This window comes from Elgaria multicarinata, chromosome 23 (assembly GCF_023053635.1).
Source record: "Elgaria multicarinata webbii isolate HBS135686 ecotype San Diego chromosome 23, rElgMul1.1.pri, whole genome shotgun sequence".
Lineage (NCBI taxonomy): Eukaryota > Metazoa > Chordata > Lepidosauria > Squamata > Anguidae > Elgaria > Elgaria multicarinata.
Genome location: NC_086193.1, coordinates 462841 through 478661, shown reverse-complemented (window position 1 = coordinate 478661; position 15821 = coordinate 462841). Strand labels below are relative to the sequence as shown.

Below are 15821 nucleotides of genomic sequence, written 5' to 3'. Positions count from 1 at the left end.
CATGGGATTGCTTTTAAGAAGAATGTAAGTGCAGCCCTGGAGGATCAGGCCCAAAATGGGTCCACCCTCCGGTTTCCAGCTGTGGAGTCATCCAGATGCCCAAGAAGAAGCCCACAAAGAGAACGAGGTTCTTTTTTTAATGAATTAAAAGGTGTATATAAGCCACCTTGTAGGGAAAACCCTCCCAGGGTGGGTAGTTGTGAGGGTCAAATGGGGGGGAAGAGGGGGGCGGGTGAAACCCACCCACCCCGGATCCCTTGCAAGAAGAATAGAGGCAGGCTAGGAAACGGGCTTGTTTGTGTATTGCATTTCCATCCCACCCGATAACCGAAGCGAGAACCTCACCACAGTGCAACACTTGAAAATACAGTGGCAGGTTGAAGACAGAACCTTGCCGGTTTGCCACTGTGGCAGGCAGGCAGGTGAGCAGGGCCGTGACTCCGCCCCCTTTCCTGGGATTGGTCCCTGGGAGGAGGCGGGGCTTCCCTTCTCCCTCAGTAGGTGCCAGAGTGAACATTCCTGCTTCTTGCCTCGGTCACGAGGCCGAATCTGCCCCACGGAGCAGGCTTCCCTCGTGCCGCCTGTCAAGCCCGAGTGACTCACGGCTGCCGCCACAGCGGAGCGAGATCCGCCTGTTCCCAGGCTCCGGGGCCAGTTTTAAAAATAGCAGCAGTGGATTCCTTGAAGGCAATCATGGCTTTAATTGGAGCCAGCCAGGCAGGTGCTGGTCTCATGGGAAGCAGGCACAGGGGCGGAGAATCTGGCCTGGGTTCAGGCTGGCGAAGGGCCTTGATCGGGGCGGGTCGCAAGCCTTCGAGTGGCAGGGAGAAGTCTGCCAGGCGCTGCTTCTCTGTGGTTTCCCCGTGGGCAGCGTGGCCCCTTGGTTTGACCCAGCCTTGGGGCTCTTCCTCTGCTCCTAAGGGGCAGAGCGACGTTCAACAGGGAGAAGTTTGGGTAGAGAAACTCTCAGGAAAGGAGCTTCTTTCCACCGACAAGTATTAGCCGAGATGAGCCTCCATGTCCCATGGCAGTCTAGCGCAGAACAGTCGCTGGCCTCGGTTCGGGGAGGGGGAAACTCCATTTCCCATTTGGCTGTCCTCTATTGGAAACAAGGCACAGGGTTAGCCTTCCCAACGTTGTTACGATGGCGTTTGAATGCCCTTGTGTTAAGAAGCAGGGGGGCTCCTGCCGTGCATGCCCCCCCCGATTCCATAATAGCGGCTGGCCTAGTGGGAATAGCTCATGTCCAGTGGCAGAGAAATTTAGCCCCGTGTCATCCAGGGGAAACACACCAAGCCACGGAACCGGACTGAACCATTTCAGCGCTTCCATCCCAGGCCTGCATGCGTCGCCATAAACGACATCTCTCTAACACTTATTTCGTGGCTAAGAATTAGGGATCCCGGGAGCTGCTTTTATGCCTTGGCCCATCCAGTCCAGTAGTGTCGGCACGGACTGGCCGCAGCGGCTCTCCCGGGGTTCAGCCAGAGGGATTTTTCCTGCCCTTCCTGGAGATCGGAGCTGGGGACAAGTTTCCAGTTCTCATGGTTCTGAATCAAGGGCGGATTTAAACAGGAACGTAGGAATGTTATTCAGAGCCAGACCCTGGCTCCATCTACCTTGGTGTTCAACTTCTTTCGAACTGAATCGGGAGTGGTGGGAGCAGGGGTCTACAAAACCACTAAAAACGAAACCGCCAGGAGATTTTAGCTTAAAGCTCTGACTGGCATCACCTCAGCCTCAGGGGAGCCAAATCGATTTGTCAGAATGGGTAAAGAAACGGTGCAAAGCTGGGAACCCTTAATCGTAAAAGTGAGATTCTAGTCCTCATGGTTCTGAATAAAGGGCGGATTTTGACCGGCACAGAGGCCCATGGTCTGCCTGCCTTGGTATTACCTATACTAACCGGCAGGGACTTTCTATGGGTTCTGGTACGTTTGCCGTACATTGAAATCCCAGCCCAAGGCCATTGCCAGCAAGTCCCAGGCAGCCCATGGGTGGCTTGTAACACGTCGGGCTGAGATGTCCGGCATCCCGTTCTTTTCTCCCACGCCAAGGAGATTTGGCCGCCTGGGGATCGCTTCGGGAATAATGTAAGCCCCGGCGTGAGTCGGAGGTGATGATGACAGGGGCCCCTCATCGCTCACGGCGCAGGAATTCTGGGCCGCTGACTTACTGCGGGAAACAGCCCCAGGGGGAGACGAGGCGGAGAAGGTGTGGGAAACTATGGCGAGGAATGCGCACGGCGCATCAGCGCGGACCCCAAGCATCCCTGCGCGGTTATGTCAGGGCGTGATAACACCCGCAGACGATGTTCTCCTGGGCGCGTTCCAGCAGAGAATTCTCTCAGTGGAGCCACGTCAGCCCCACGGTGATGCAGCCAGGCACACGGCCTGAACATGGCGTTCCCCCCACATACACGCTGGTGACAGACACTGTGTGTTGCGCCGAGGTGCGTGCATGTGTGAATCCTCCGTTTCCATCAAAGACAAAAGGGAAGATGCAACACATGAAAAGCACAAACCACAAGACAGTGTGGTGTAACGGTTACAGCGTTGGATCAGGACTGGGGAGACCCAGATTCAAGTCCCCATGCAGCCATGGTGCCCTCCGGGCCGGTCACAGACTCTCAGCTTGGCCTACCTTGCAGGGGAAGGAGAAGGGCCATGTACAAGGAATGTAAGAGGGGAAAACAGCGGGATACCAGTCTCACAATAAAACTATCATACATAAATAAAGAAAAAGGAAGCAGAAATTCAACCAAGGCACTTTCTCTTAGAGGGTGTTGGTAAACAGAACCGGGTGGATTTCTGCCTGGCAGGCTGGCCCTGAAAAAATAGGTGGCTACCAAACCACAGCAGAATGGCCTTCAAACCTGTTTCCTTCCCAGTAGCCAGCACGGGACCCAGGAGTCCTGATTCCACTCAGAGACAACCGATGTGGATCTTGTAATTAGCCACAGAGAGTGTTCGAGCCCCCTGCGTCCTTCCCCCCCCCCCCGGGACCCTTTTCAGAGCCAGAGACGCTGGGCTTTGTCGAAAGCATCCTCCACAACCTCATTGTCTAGGCAGGAGATACCATGGGGGGTGACCCTGAGCAGGCTGGAGCCCAGCTGGGAACAGGAACATGGTCAAGGAGATCCTCGCCTCTCCTTTCCTGCCGCTCTCCTTAGCTGGGAAGTTGTTGTTTTTTTGTTTGCTTGCTTGCTTATTTAAAGTATTTTTTATCCCAGGATGCAATCAGCAAAAAGTCCCTGCCCTCACAGGCTTATAATCTAAACAACAACAACAACGACACACGAGGAAAAAGGGATGGGGAGGGAAGAGGGGGAAATAACCAAGTAGACAGTTAATAGGGCTAATGGAGTGGCCCTGCTTTCCCCTCTCCTGATGTTCCCTTTGTCTGCAACTTGTCTTCCTTGCTCTTTCTTCTTTCTTATAGGGCGAGATAAACAACTAAACATCATCTCGCTATATAAAATGCTAAGGCAATTTGAGGTTCTGAGCTATGAGAAGAACTTTGTAGACTGGAGGTTTCGAGCTATGAGAAGAACTTTATACACTGGAGGATTCAAGCTATGAGAAGAACTTTATATACTGGAGGTTTCAAGCTATGAGAAGAACTTTATATACTGGAGGTTTCAAGCTATGAGAAGAACTTTATATACTGGAGGTTTCAAGCTATGAGAAGAACTTTATATACTGGAGGTTTTGAGCTATGAGAAGAATTTTATACACTGGAGGTTTCGAGCTATGGGAAGAACTTTATACACTGGAGGTTTCAAGCTATGAGAAGAACTTTATATACTGGAGGGTTTGAGCTATGAGAAGAACTTTATACACTGGAGGTTTCGAGCTATGAGAATAACTTTATACACTGGAGGTTTCAAGCTATGAGAAGAACTTTATATACTGGAGGTTTTGAGCTATGAGAAGAACTTTGTCTTGCTAAGCATCAGGATATAAAAACGTAGCTGGGAGCGGTGGGCGGGGAGGGGCTGGGAGGGAGGAGTCCAGTGGACGCACAGTCAACCTTGTGCCCGGCTTGCCCGGGTGTCCACAGAAAAGTCAGAAAATTAGCTAAAAGCACAATAATAATACAACACAAATCCATGTTGTCACTGTTATAGTTATTATTGGAAGTATTTGTAGGCGGCCTTTCAGAGCCACGTCCTCACAAAGAGGCAGATGTGACAATAAAGAGAAGGTAAATAGACGAAAATGTGTTATTAGTTGAAATGATGAGGAGCTGGACGACGCATTGGGCATTGCAGGCTGAGACGGAGGCCAGGGGGTCTCGAGGCTGGGGAAGAGGGGGCTCGGAGAGGCCTTGCCCCCAAACACAGTGCAACCCTGGACATGTCTGCTCAGAAGTAAGCCCCATCGAGTACATAAGGAAGCCCCGTTGAGTATCTATGGAACTCATTGCTATGTGGCGTGCCTATGGACACCAGCTGTGACGGTTGGAAAAGAGGAGGAGGAGGAGGAGGAGGAGGAGGAGGAGGAGGAGGAGGAGGAGGAGGCAGCAAATTCACGGAGAAGAAATGCATCCTTGGCAGCTACCCATCTCCGACCATTTGAACTTCCATATTCTGACGCAGTCTACCTCTGAAAAACAGACGCTGCTGGGAGGAGGCATCAATGGCAGCGGGGGCCTTTTCGGGCTCATGCCCGGCTTGTGTGCCGCCTATTTGGGCATTTGGCTGTCCGCTGCCGGAGCCAGGGTGCTGGGCTGCACCAGCAGGGCCTTTCTTCCCTGTAGGAACAGCCTCAGAGAGCCAGGACCTGGGCCCAAAGGCTCCGCAACGCCAGGCCTTTGGCGGTTCCCTTCCGGAGGCTTCCGAGGCTAAAGCAGTTCCGGTAGCGTGGTTTACTCGCACGCACGGTTCCAAACGGGAGACGGGGAAATAGTGTTATTTCTGACGTCGCCACCTCTGTTCCCATCTCCGGTTCTCGTTGTTTTGCCACCACCTTCTCATCCGCTTCCTCTTTCGTAACCCGGCCTCACCTCCACGCCTCCGAGACGGAGAGCGGCAATGACAGAGGGAGAGAGAGAGAGAGAGAGAGAGAGAGAGAGAGAGGTGTCAAGCGGCCATGATTCTCCGCAGGTGCGCCCTGCCTCATCCTCAGGAGCAGAGCCAATTCTGTGTCATGTGGGCAGAGATGCCGCCTCCCCCTGGCTTCCGCCTGAGGCTCTCGTTGCTCTGCCACCAGGCATTATGGGTTGGATGTATTCCTCTGCACCTTGTTCAGCTCGGAGAGAGAAAGAGAAAGAGGGAGGGATGTGTCCCGAGTTGACCCGGTGTCCCCAGGGAACAGGTAGCTGAACACACCTCACACCTAAGGGCTGGGGTGGCGGTGGTGACTCAGGTGATGAGGGACACCTGAGCGGTGTTTCTGCGGGCTGAGGAAGGTGTTCCTACACCTCTACACACACACACACACACACTCTGCTTGGCTGCACCGTTCGTTGCACACACCTCTCCAGGATCAGGGCCAGCCCCTCGTGGGCAGGGTTCAGGCAACCTTCGCCTTGAACAGGTGGGGCTTCCTCCGCCCCACCTGGCCACACCGGGAGTTGAACTTGAGGCCTCCTGCATGCAGGACCGGGACTCGACCTCAATTTCACTCTAGTGAAACCTGCCTGTGATTCAGAACCATGAGGACTGGGATCTTTATTTCGGTTTAAAGGGGAACGCTGTAGCTCGGTGATAGAGCAGGCAGAAGGACCCGTTTGGTTCCCGGCAGTTCTTGCCTGAAACCCCTGAGAGTCACTGCTGCTGCCAGTCAGCGCCGACAATACTGGGCTGGATGGACCAATTCCTGACTCAGGATGAGGCCCTTTCCTAAGCTCCACGTGAGTTCGCCAGAGAAGCTGCCTGAACCGCCCCTGTGCCTACATCTATATTCCTGCGTTTTTTCCTCCTCTTCATTGTATCCTGAGAACAACCCTGCAGAGTAGGCCAGGCTGAGAGCCAGTGACCAGCCCCTAAGTCACCCAGCGAGCTTCATGGCCAAGAGGGACCCGAACCCGGTTTTCCCCAGTCCTGGTCCAACACTCTAACCACGACACCTCATTCTTTTAGTCCGATGCAAACGTACGCAGGTTGGATCAATTAATTCACCCAACTAAAGCCCAGGCAATTGGTCAGCTAAGGCATGGGGAACATGGGAACTGCAATCCAGGTTAAGGAGGCCTGAGTGAAAAGAATCAGGGGGCGGCCCTAAATAGACGGGTGCAGCGCTCCAGCGTGGACCGTACACCGGGATCTTTGGAGAGAAGGAACCGTGGCCTCGAGGGGCCCAGGCATCCTCGAAGCGCGCACCGTGGGCATGGGACCCCACGCAGGGCCCCACGCGGAGGTTCCCAGCGCCAGCGCGTCCCTGCCCTCGGCCTCCTCCTCTCTCGGCGGCCCTCCTGGCCGCGGTCCCAGCGGAGAGAGAGGGAGCAGACAAGCCGAGACTGTGTGAGCGGCACTTCTACAGCCCCGCCGTCTGGTCTCCATCGTGCCAAGTCTGGAGGGGAAGGCGGGGAGGGGGAGGGGGGGCGGCTGGAGCCTGGCAAGCGGAGTGGGGGGGGCTCTGTCTCTGCCGCCTCCCCAGAGGGGCTGGGGCGGAGGCACCTCCTCGGGCAAGCAGAGGGCTGCAATTCAGACGCCGGTGGGTGTTTCCACGCCAGCTTCTCCACCAGACCGGGGGTGGAGCGAGGACTCATCCGGCGCAAGCAGGGAGGCAGCCGGGGGTCCCCAGAGCCCGACAGCTCAGCTCCGAAGCAGAGGCAGAGAAAAGGCTGTGGAGAAGCCCCCGGGGGGGGCAGGAGCCGGTGCGCGGCGTGCGCCTGGGTGCGCCTGAGAGGGTCAGCGGCGGGGGCGCGTGTCCAGCGGCCTTTCCAAATGTGCCCGGAGTGCTCCGAGGTGCTCCACCTAGCTGCGACAATAGCAAGGCGACCCCCCCTCTTGTCGTGCTCCTGCTGAGACAGTGCTGTGTAATGGCTAGAGCAAGAGGAGGCAACTGTGTTTAGGACTATGACGCCCGTAATCGCTGACCATTGGCCATGCTGGCGGGGCTGATGGGCAGTTATAGGCCAAGATAGCTGGAGAATCATAGAATCATAGAATCATAGAATAGCAGAGTTGGAAGGGGCCTAAAAGGCCATCCAGTCCAACCCCCTGCTCAATGCAGGAATCCACCCTAAAGCATCCCTGACAGAGGGTTGTCCAGCTGCCTCTTGAATGCCTCTAGGGTGGGAGAGCCCACCACCTCCCTAGGTCACTGATTCCACCGTTGCACTGCTCTAACAGTCAGGAAGTTTTTCCTGATGTCCAGCCGAAATCTGGCTTCCTTTAACTTGAGCCCATTATTGAGCCACAACTCAGAGTGTTGGAGTGGGAGGGGGAGGCGAGTTCAAATGCACCCTCAGCCATGACTCTGCGTCAGTCCCTAGATCTCGCGACCTAACCTACCTCACAGGGTTGTTGGGAAGGGGCCATGTAAACTTTCCTAAGCTCTCTGGTGGATGGAATGGGGGAAGAATGAGAAGCCAAGGGTTGGGGGGGGGGCGTGTCAGTTCATCTGAAATAACCAATTTATTTCTTTATTTATTACGTTTCTATACCGCCCAATAGCCGGAGCTCTCTGGGCAGTTCACAAACATTAAAACCATTCAAAGTATAAAACAAACAGTATAAAACCATAATATAAACTACAATATAAAAGCTCAACCAGATAAAAACAGCAGCCATGCAAAATGACAGAAAGCTGTGAAGCCAAGGGCTCTGCTGTTCCTTGCGGCCTGATCGGTTGACCCGGAACGGAACCCGAACCCTTAACCCGTTGCGGGCCGAATTCTGCCCGCCTGCTTTCACGTGCATTTCCATAAGCCTCATAAGCCTTGCAGTCCATCACCCAGCGTGCCTCATAGGCCTCGTAGTCCAACACACCTGGAACGCACCAGTTTGCAGAAGGGCTGTTTGGAAAAGAGGACAACCTGGGGATGTGGAGCCTGGCAGGACCCCTTGGGGAGCCCCCTCCTCACGGCAACCCCGGCTCTGCCCGACCCCCTGTGCTCTCCCCGCTGTGCAAGAGATGCCCCCTTCCCCTCCCCCCGCTGTCCCTGCCCCAGATCTGACAGAGCTCTGCAGCAGCCGGATGAGCAGGGCTCTGTGTGCATAAGGCAATCCGGCCGCCGGCATCCCAGCCAAGAGCGCTTTCTTCAGACCCAGCCGGAAGGTGGGATTCTCAGCCGGCGAGACGCACTGACTCAGGCCGAGCCCGTCGCTGTGGGCGGGCAGGCAGGGGAGACCCGGGCGCGTCGTGCCCTGGGTGGGTCGCGGTGGCGGGACTCAGAGACAGGACTCGGAAAGCCCCGAGGTCACCAGGGGAGAGGCCTGGGCAGCGTTTCCGAGCCAAGGAGCAGGAGAAGCCGGAGAAGCACACATGGTTGCACTTAGCCACGGGAAACGCTTGCTCAGAGGGAGGGTGTGCGTGTGTGTGTCTGTGCGGAGGCCCTTCCCAGCCGTGAAGAGGAGGGCTGCAGCCTCCTGCAGAGGAGGGCCCCTCTCCTCTCAGCTGGGGGCAAATCACTCACTCACACACACACACACACTCACGTCAGACACGCTGCACAGCTCCAGCCAGTTGGCAGAGACCCGAGGTGCAGAAGCTCAGCTCCGTGGGCCAAATGCGGCCCTGCGGGGTTTTCCAGGTGGCCACGCCCCTTCCCCTAGCCACGCCCCTTCCCCATTGGGTGGTCTCCTAGCTTTGTGCAGCTCCCCCCTCCCTTCTCAAAAGCTAGAATGCCTCCCCAGTGCCTGAATTCTGGCCACTGAGAGCTCTAAGCTAAAGGACGTCGTGTGGGTATTTCTGTCTCACCCCCTTTGCCCTCTCCCAGAATGCACCCACCTCAAAGCTTCGCTGAAACAGAATCCCCCCCCCGCCTCGGGCTCTAAGAGTTTCAATCCCCCCACCCCGGTATTGAGGACACCAGGCGTCATGGGCCAAGGCTAGAAGGCCGCTTCCGATTTAAACCAGCCCTTGACTCAGAACCATGAGGGCTAGAGCCTTGCTTTATCTTTAGGGGCATAGAATCATAGAACAGCAGAGTTGGAAGGGGCCTACAAGGCCATCGAGTCCAACCCCCTGCTCAATGCATGGCAGCTGCCACTCACAGGACCCATTTTGCCTGCAGGTGGAGCCAGGTTCAAGAGCCCAGAGGAGAAGAGAGAGACCTTCTTCTGCCTTGGCTGCCCTGGGGAACTGCTGCCTGTCGAGAGGACGGGTGTGCCAGGAACGGAGGCCGGACTTGGCAGAAGAGGCTTGACTTCTGCAATGTGCTCTACATGGGGCTACCTCTGTGCCTAGTCCGGAAACTTCAATTAGTCCAAAATATCGCAGCCAGGCTGCTCACTGGTGCACCTGGGGCGACCACATTACACCAGTTTTAAAATCTCTTCACTGGCTGCCGATTAGTTTCCGGGCGAAGTACAAAGTGTTGGTTATCACCTTTAAAGCCCTACGTGGTTTGGGTCCGGGCTACCTGCGGGATTGCCTTCTCCCGTACAATCCGCCCCGCACACTCAGGTCCTCTGGGAAGGGTCTACTTCAGCTAGCAAGAACTAGATCAACAACTGTTACCCAGAGGACCTTTCCTTCTGCTGCTCCCAGACTGTGGAACGCCCTGCCGGAAGAGATTCGTCAACTTGACGGTCATTTAGAATAATTAAAAAAAAGCAATAAAGACAGATCTATTCCGGCAGGCCTACCCAGCGGAATTTTAGAATGTTTGTAGGATGTTTTAAAGATGTTTTAATCATGTATGGTATGTTTTTAATCAGTTTTTAATGTGTGTTTTATATCATGTTTTTATGCTGTTTGTTTTATACTTTGAATGGTTTTAGTTTTTGTGAACTGCCCAGGGAGCTTTGTATAAAAATGCAATAAATAAATAAATAAATAAAGAAGGTGAGATATGGGGAGGAGGGTGTTTTCCCTTCCAGAGCAAAGTGGGGGGATTTCTTCAGGACAGTGGCTGGGGAAGGAAAGGGTTAAAGCCCCTCCCAGGCTGCGCACCATAAATCCGGAGCGAGCCCCCCGTGCACACGGCTGAATTCGCGGCTGCCTTTTGGGCCCAGCAGGCAAGAGGCAGGCAGACGGCTGTTTGCTCCTTAATCGCATCAAGATGGCCGCACGGCTGCAAGCAAAATGATGTGGTTTTTTTTTAAAAAAAAATCCACGCTGAATGCAAGCGGCCTGAGAAAGCTTCACCGCTGGAGCAGCCTGCCAAGAGCCAGTGGTGAAGATGAGCCAGGGCTACGACACGTAGGCGGGAGCACGTGGGCCCCATATGCAAAGCGATGCATCGTGGGGCGGAGAAAACACAGAGAGATGTTTTTCTCCCTCTCCGGTAAAACCAGAATTTGGGCTCGTGCTGTGAAACCAACTGGGAGGGGATTTGGGACTGGAGGGTGGGGGGTGGCATTGCTAGGGGCACTGCGGAGACAGGGAGCCCTCCGGCCCGCTCGACACAGAAGGCAAATCCAGCCAGGGAAATCCCAAATCACCCCAAATTGCTGCTGTTGTTTTTGTTATTATTATTATTATTGTCAGACAAAAGGAAGGACATTTTCACACCATGCATAATTGTTAAAGAACGCTTTAAAAGAGGAGCCCATTGGCGGCTCTTAGGAACAATTGCAAAATCGAGCCTCTGCAGGTAGAGGCAGTCTACCTGAGTCTCAGCCCCAACTATATGCATTGTCTTTGAAACGCGGCATGCAGCTACGGCGGCGCTTGCTTCTTGCTCAAACGCAAACGTGAGGGACCTGATCCCTCATAGCGGGAATGAGAGGCTTTACTCTTTTGCCCCCGCTGGGGTCTGGATCCGGATGGGAGGGGGCGCCGTTTGCGTAGGCTGGATCGGCGATGTTCCACGGGGACGTCTGTATCGTTCAGGCGCCCTGGCCACGGTCAGGAGGGGTGTTAGACTAGGCGGCACGCATGCGGTCTCCTGTGAGGCCCTGCGTGAACAGAGGGCTGGACTGGACGGACCCAGGGCCTGATCCAGCATCAGGGCTCTCCTGACGTCCTTAGGACTTGTCTTGCGTCCTGGAGGGAAGCCAAGGTCACGGCCCATCACCAGCGCCACATCCTCACGACATCTGCACATGTCGGCGTGCCAGAAGGCCCCCGTGGGCCGGCGCTTGAGCAATGTGGCCACTTCTGTTGGCACAGCGGCTGCCGTGGTGTCGTGGCTCAGAGGGACAACACCGCAAGCGTCCCTGTTCAGCTGTAGCCCTCACGGTGGCTGCGGGCCGGAAGGATGTGCATTTCCCAGTCGAGAAAACATTGCTCCTGTTGTGATGCAAAGTCAGTTGGGGTGGGTGTGTGTGTGTGTGTGTGTGTGTGTGTGTGTGTGTGTCTTGAATTGGAATGGCAAAAGCCCAAAGGTCGGCAAAAGCCCTGATCCTGCAGGAGACGAAAAGTGGCCTGCTGGCATGTTGGGGCTCTCCTTGGAGGCGACGGGGCCAATTCGCAGCTGTGCTCACATACTGACCCCCACACACACCCCTGAGCATGTGCGCACCTACCTATGCATGTGTGTGAGAGAGAGAGAGAGAGTGATGGAGCGAAAGCCGCCGCCATCTCTTGTGGAATGTGGGTTGGCCGATCCAAACGTGGGCAAGTCTCCGATCTGCCCTGTCGCTCGGGAGGGGGCGCGCCTCCGTCCCCGCCTGCCGATCCAGCTGGGCCGAAACCGGGCAGCCGGCTGAGTCAGCAGTTGGCAGAAGCCACGGAATGTGGGGCGTTGTCTGGCTCTGCGTTTGGGTGTGAAAAGGCCCCAGCGTGGCTGCATGGGTGCTTCAATGCAGGCGACCCCTTGTCACAAGCACGGTGCGGCTGGGAGGGGGGAGCGAGAGGGCGGCGGATCAGAGTCCAGGCTGCGAGCCAAGAGCGGGGCCTACACCCAGGTGCGCGGCGGGCGCCTTGCGCCACTTTGCCAGGCTGCCCTGGCCTCAGCCCTTGGAGCGAGCCCGGGGACGTGGCGAGGCCCTGGGAAGGATTCGTGGTCCAGGCCCATCCCACACAAAGCCGCGTGTGCGAATGTGTGTCTCTATAGGGAAAGGTAGAAAGAAAGATGGAGATTTCTTTAGCTTTCGCAGCTAATGGATTTCTCATGCAGATCATCTCAAAGGAAACCAATTATCCCCAGGCCTTTGGACCCGGACCCAGCTCACCCCAAACCGAGGCGGGGGCAGGGGGAGTTTTTTTCTTTTCTTAGCTTAATTGCCTTGCAAGGGAAGATGTTTGCCGGTGGGGGCGGGGGGCGTTTGCAGCATGTCAGAAAGAGGGAGTTAACCCTTCCAGCCCCAGTTGCAATTGCCCCCTGCAGGGCAGTTAAGCAGAGAGAGAGAGAGAGAGAGAGAGACCCCTGATAAAAACTCATCAGATTTATTCAATCCGCCAGTCTGCATCTTGTGTCTAGATCTGGACGCCCTTTTGTAAGGAGGATGGACTGGAGTGTGTCCAGAGAAGAATGACCAGGATAGTGAGAGGTCAGAAAACCAAGTCCTTTGAGGGACGGTTGGAAAAGTTCGCTGTGTTTAGCCCGGAGAAGAGAAGATGAGGGTAGCTGGAAATTGCAGGAGAGCAGATTTTGGCTAAACGTTAGGAGAAACTTCCTAACCAGGAGGGCTGTTCGGAGCGGGGACACATTTCCTCAGGAGGTGGTGGGTTCTCCTGCACTGGGAGGATTTAAGCAGAGGCTGGGTGGGCGCCTCTCAGGGATGCCTGTTGCTGCTCCCTGCGGGCAGAGCCTGCATTGAACAGGAGGGTGGACTAGATGGCCTCTGAGACCCCTTCTATGATTCTGTGAGTCCATTATTTGATTTCCATAGAAGTGCACAATAATCAGTGAAAAGCACGCATGGGTGGAACGTCCACTCTAAGGCAGCCCTCTAAGCCAGCCATCGATTGCATGGGATTTATTTCAAGCTTAGATAAATTCGCATATATAAATCTATACCGAATCGCAAAGGACAAAAGCTCTTAATCAATTCTGGTCACACACACACACACACACACAGGCCTAATTGCAACCCTTATAATAAATCACCCATAATCATCTCTTCTTGCTTGCCAATAAATAATCATAGAATCATAGAATAGTCATAAAATAAAATAGTCATAAAATAATCATAATCATAGAATCATAGAATAGTAAGTAAACTACCTCTGCCTCAGATTCATGTATTCCGCAATCTCCCCCCCCCCATGCCTTCATGCGTCATTCAGCGAAATCTAGGGGTGGTGAAGCTTTTTGGGGCCCAGGGGCTGAACTGCAATTTGGGAAGGGTCGGGGGGGAGCAGGGATAAGGGTGCAGGGAAGAGTGGGTGGGCCAGAGCAAATTTGGCTGAGGGGGGTGGTCAAGTGTAATTCGTACCAAGTTGGACATTTTCTCGCTAAGTATTCAAGCCACAGCTGAATTCTAGGCATGTCTACTCAGGAGTAAGGCCCGGCGCAGCAGCTTTCATGCTGCAAAGCAGAATTCAGTTCCATGCAGGGGTGTTTAAGTGCAAGCTCTTTCAAGCTTAAATGTTGTTAAATGCCCGGTTATCTCCGATGAGTGTTTGGAGATAACGGCAGAAGCAGCCGGCTGCCCAATGCGGCCGCTTTGAGAACTGCATCCCACATCCGTGGTGTAACCCAGTTCTCGATTCCTAAGGCAGGGTTCATACCCTTGTAATTTAAGGCTAAAGGCCTATGGCTTCGGGGAGGGACTGGCTGATTCGTCCATTGCTACAGCTTCCCGGAATTCCTGAAGTTTGACACGTACCGCACATTTGGATCGAGCCCTTCTGAGGGCGGAGAGAGAAAGATCTAGCCCTAGAAGCCCCCTCCCAGCCCCGTGGAAACGTCCACATCACTCCCCCTCCCTTCACAGCGGAGAGAGGTAAAAGTTGGGGGAGGATTGAGGTCCCGGCCTGCAACACAGTTCACGGCAGGCCTGGATCCGTTCTCTGGCATTGCAATGCGCCTCCGGCAGGGTGTAGTAGGATTGCTTTGTAAACACTGATCTAAGCAACGCATGTTAAATCTTTGGCACACACCCACCCCTGCCCCCTATTCATTCGCTATGTTAATTCGGCCCATTTGATTAATGTAAAAGCAGCAATTAAGGCATGGCAGAAGGCGGCATGGAGCGTGACGTCCTGTGTTTGCAAGAGCCGGGGGCGTCTCGACCTCCGAGCCGGACTGGGACAGTCCCGCCGGCCAAAGAGCGCACCCCACGGCCCGACGCGGCGGCTCTCCCGCCTCACTTGAACCACTTGCTCAGCTCCGGCAAGGCCTGGTACATGGACGGCAGCCGCTGCAAGCCCCGGCACGCTTTGCAGAATTGGTAGCCCCACGACTTGTAGTGGACCGGCTTCAGCCAGGAGCGCCACTGAAAATAGCCGGCGTAGCGCGTGGCGTTCCCGTCCACTTCGCGCAGGAAGTCGGCCAGTTCTCGGGGACTCGGGAAGTCGTCAATGTGGATGAACGAGCCCGGGGGCAAGCAGCGCTCGTAGTTCTTCCGGGACGGCCCCATGACCACGGGCACCGTCCCGGCCATGAACGCGTTCCGCCAGACCTTCTCGGAGATGTAGTCGTCGTGCTGCGAGTTCTCGAAGGCGAGGTAGAACTTATACTGGGACAGTGTGGGCAGCAGCCTGTTCCCCGGCAGGGCCACGTGGCCGCGCCCGTAGACGTCCACCTGGATGTGCTTCTTCAGCTCCTCGTAGTACTTGATCCGGGGCTGGACGTAGCTGGGCTTCCAGTTGCTGACGGCCCAGGCCAGGAGCTTGGACTTGGCCGGGATGGTGAACTCCTGAGGCTGGTCGAGGAGTTCCAGCCACCCGTACGGGGCGTAGATGTCCGAGTCCCTCCGGTAGGACATGGTGAGGTTGAAGAGGTTGTCCATGAAGGTGGGGACGGGGTGCTTGCTGGGGGGCTCCGGGCTGTACCAGATCCAGCGCTGGCCGGCCGGCCGGGGCTGCTGAGGGAGCTTGGCCGCGTTCAGGTAGACGTCGTGATGGTGGACCAGCACCGCGTCGGCCTTCTGGTACCAGCTGCGGTCGGCGGTGAAGTGGCAGTCCGGGACGCCCAGGACCTCGGTGCAGTTCTCGATGCCGACGTGGATGCCGTACGGCCAGGTCCACAGGAGGATGGTGAGCCCGGAGGAGCCCAGGTACGGCACAGACCGGTTGCCGGACAGGCTGCGTGACACCAGCATGGGGAAAACGGAGAAGGAGGCGCCCGCCTTCGACCCGGTCCGGACGTAGGTGAAGAGGATGGCAGCAATCGCCAGCTGGAGCAGAAGGAAGAGTAGCGCCTTCTGCCAAACTGTCTTTCTGGGCGGCCCTGTGGGATCCATGCTGCGGCCTGTGAGGAAAGGAGAGGAGCATCAAGAGGCAGCCTTTGGGGCGCAAAATCCCCCCCGGGAGAAACACAGAGGACGAAACGCTTGTCTGCCTGCCTGAGTCTGCACAAGGGCCGCTTTGCCCAAGCCCACGAACATCATCGCTTCTCCCCGTTGCTTCATTGGCTTGATTTAATGTTCGTTTATTTCTATTAGTTATTGATCGATTGATTTTATTTAAACTGCTGCTCTACAAGGATGTCCGTCGCTTTGATATCCGGTTCTCTCGTCTTCTTCTTTTGACTCAACGGAGTTCTGCGGCACGTTACGCCTCCGTTTGTGTTTGCGAGCTGAGCTCTGCGCTTTCCCCCGAAACTACACGGACTTCTGCGCTCAATTTTCCCTGCGGCTTCCGCAATTTCTGCAG

At 55.5% G+C, this 15821-nt stretch overlaps 1 protein-coding gene across 1 annotated transcript; it reads right to left on the bottom strand.

The window, feature by feature from the left end:
* Positions 1–14311: 14311 nt before the first annotated feature.
* LOC134412972 (3-galactosyl-N-acetylglucosaminide 4-alpha-L-fucosyltransferase FUT3-like) lies at positions 14312–15409 on the bottom strand. The gene has a single exon (XM_063146975.1). The coding sequence runs from the start codon at positions 15407–15409 to the stop codon at positions 14312–14314; it is 1098 nt and encodes a 365-aa protein (XP_063003045.1).
* Positions 15410–15821: the final 412 nt, after the last annotated feature.

Bases quoted from the DNA above. Each gene is read 5' to 3' on its own strand.
- LOC134412972 (XM_063146975.1), bottom strand. From the start codon at position 15,409: ATGGATCCCACAGGGCCGCCCAGAAAGACAGTTTGGCAGAAGGCGCTA.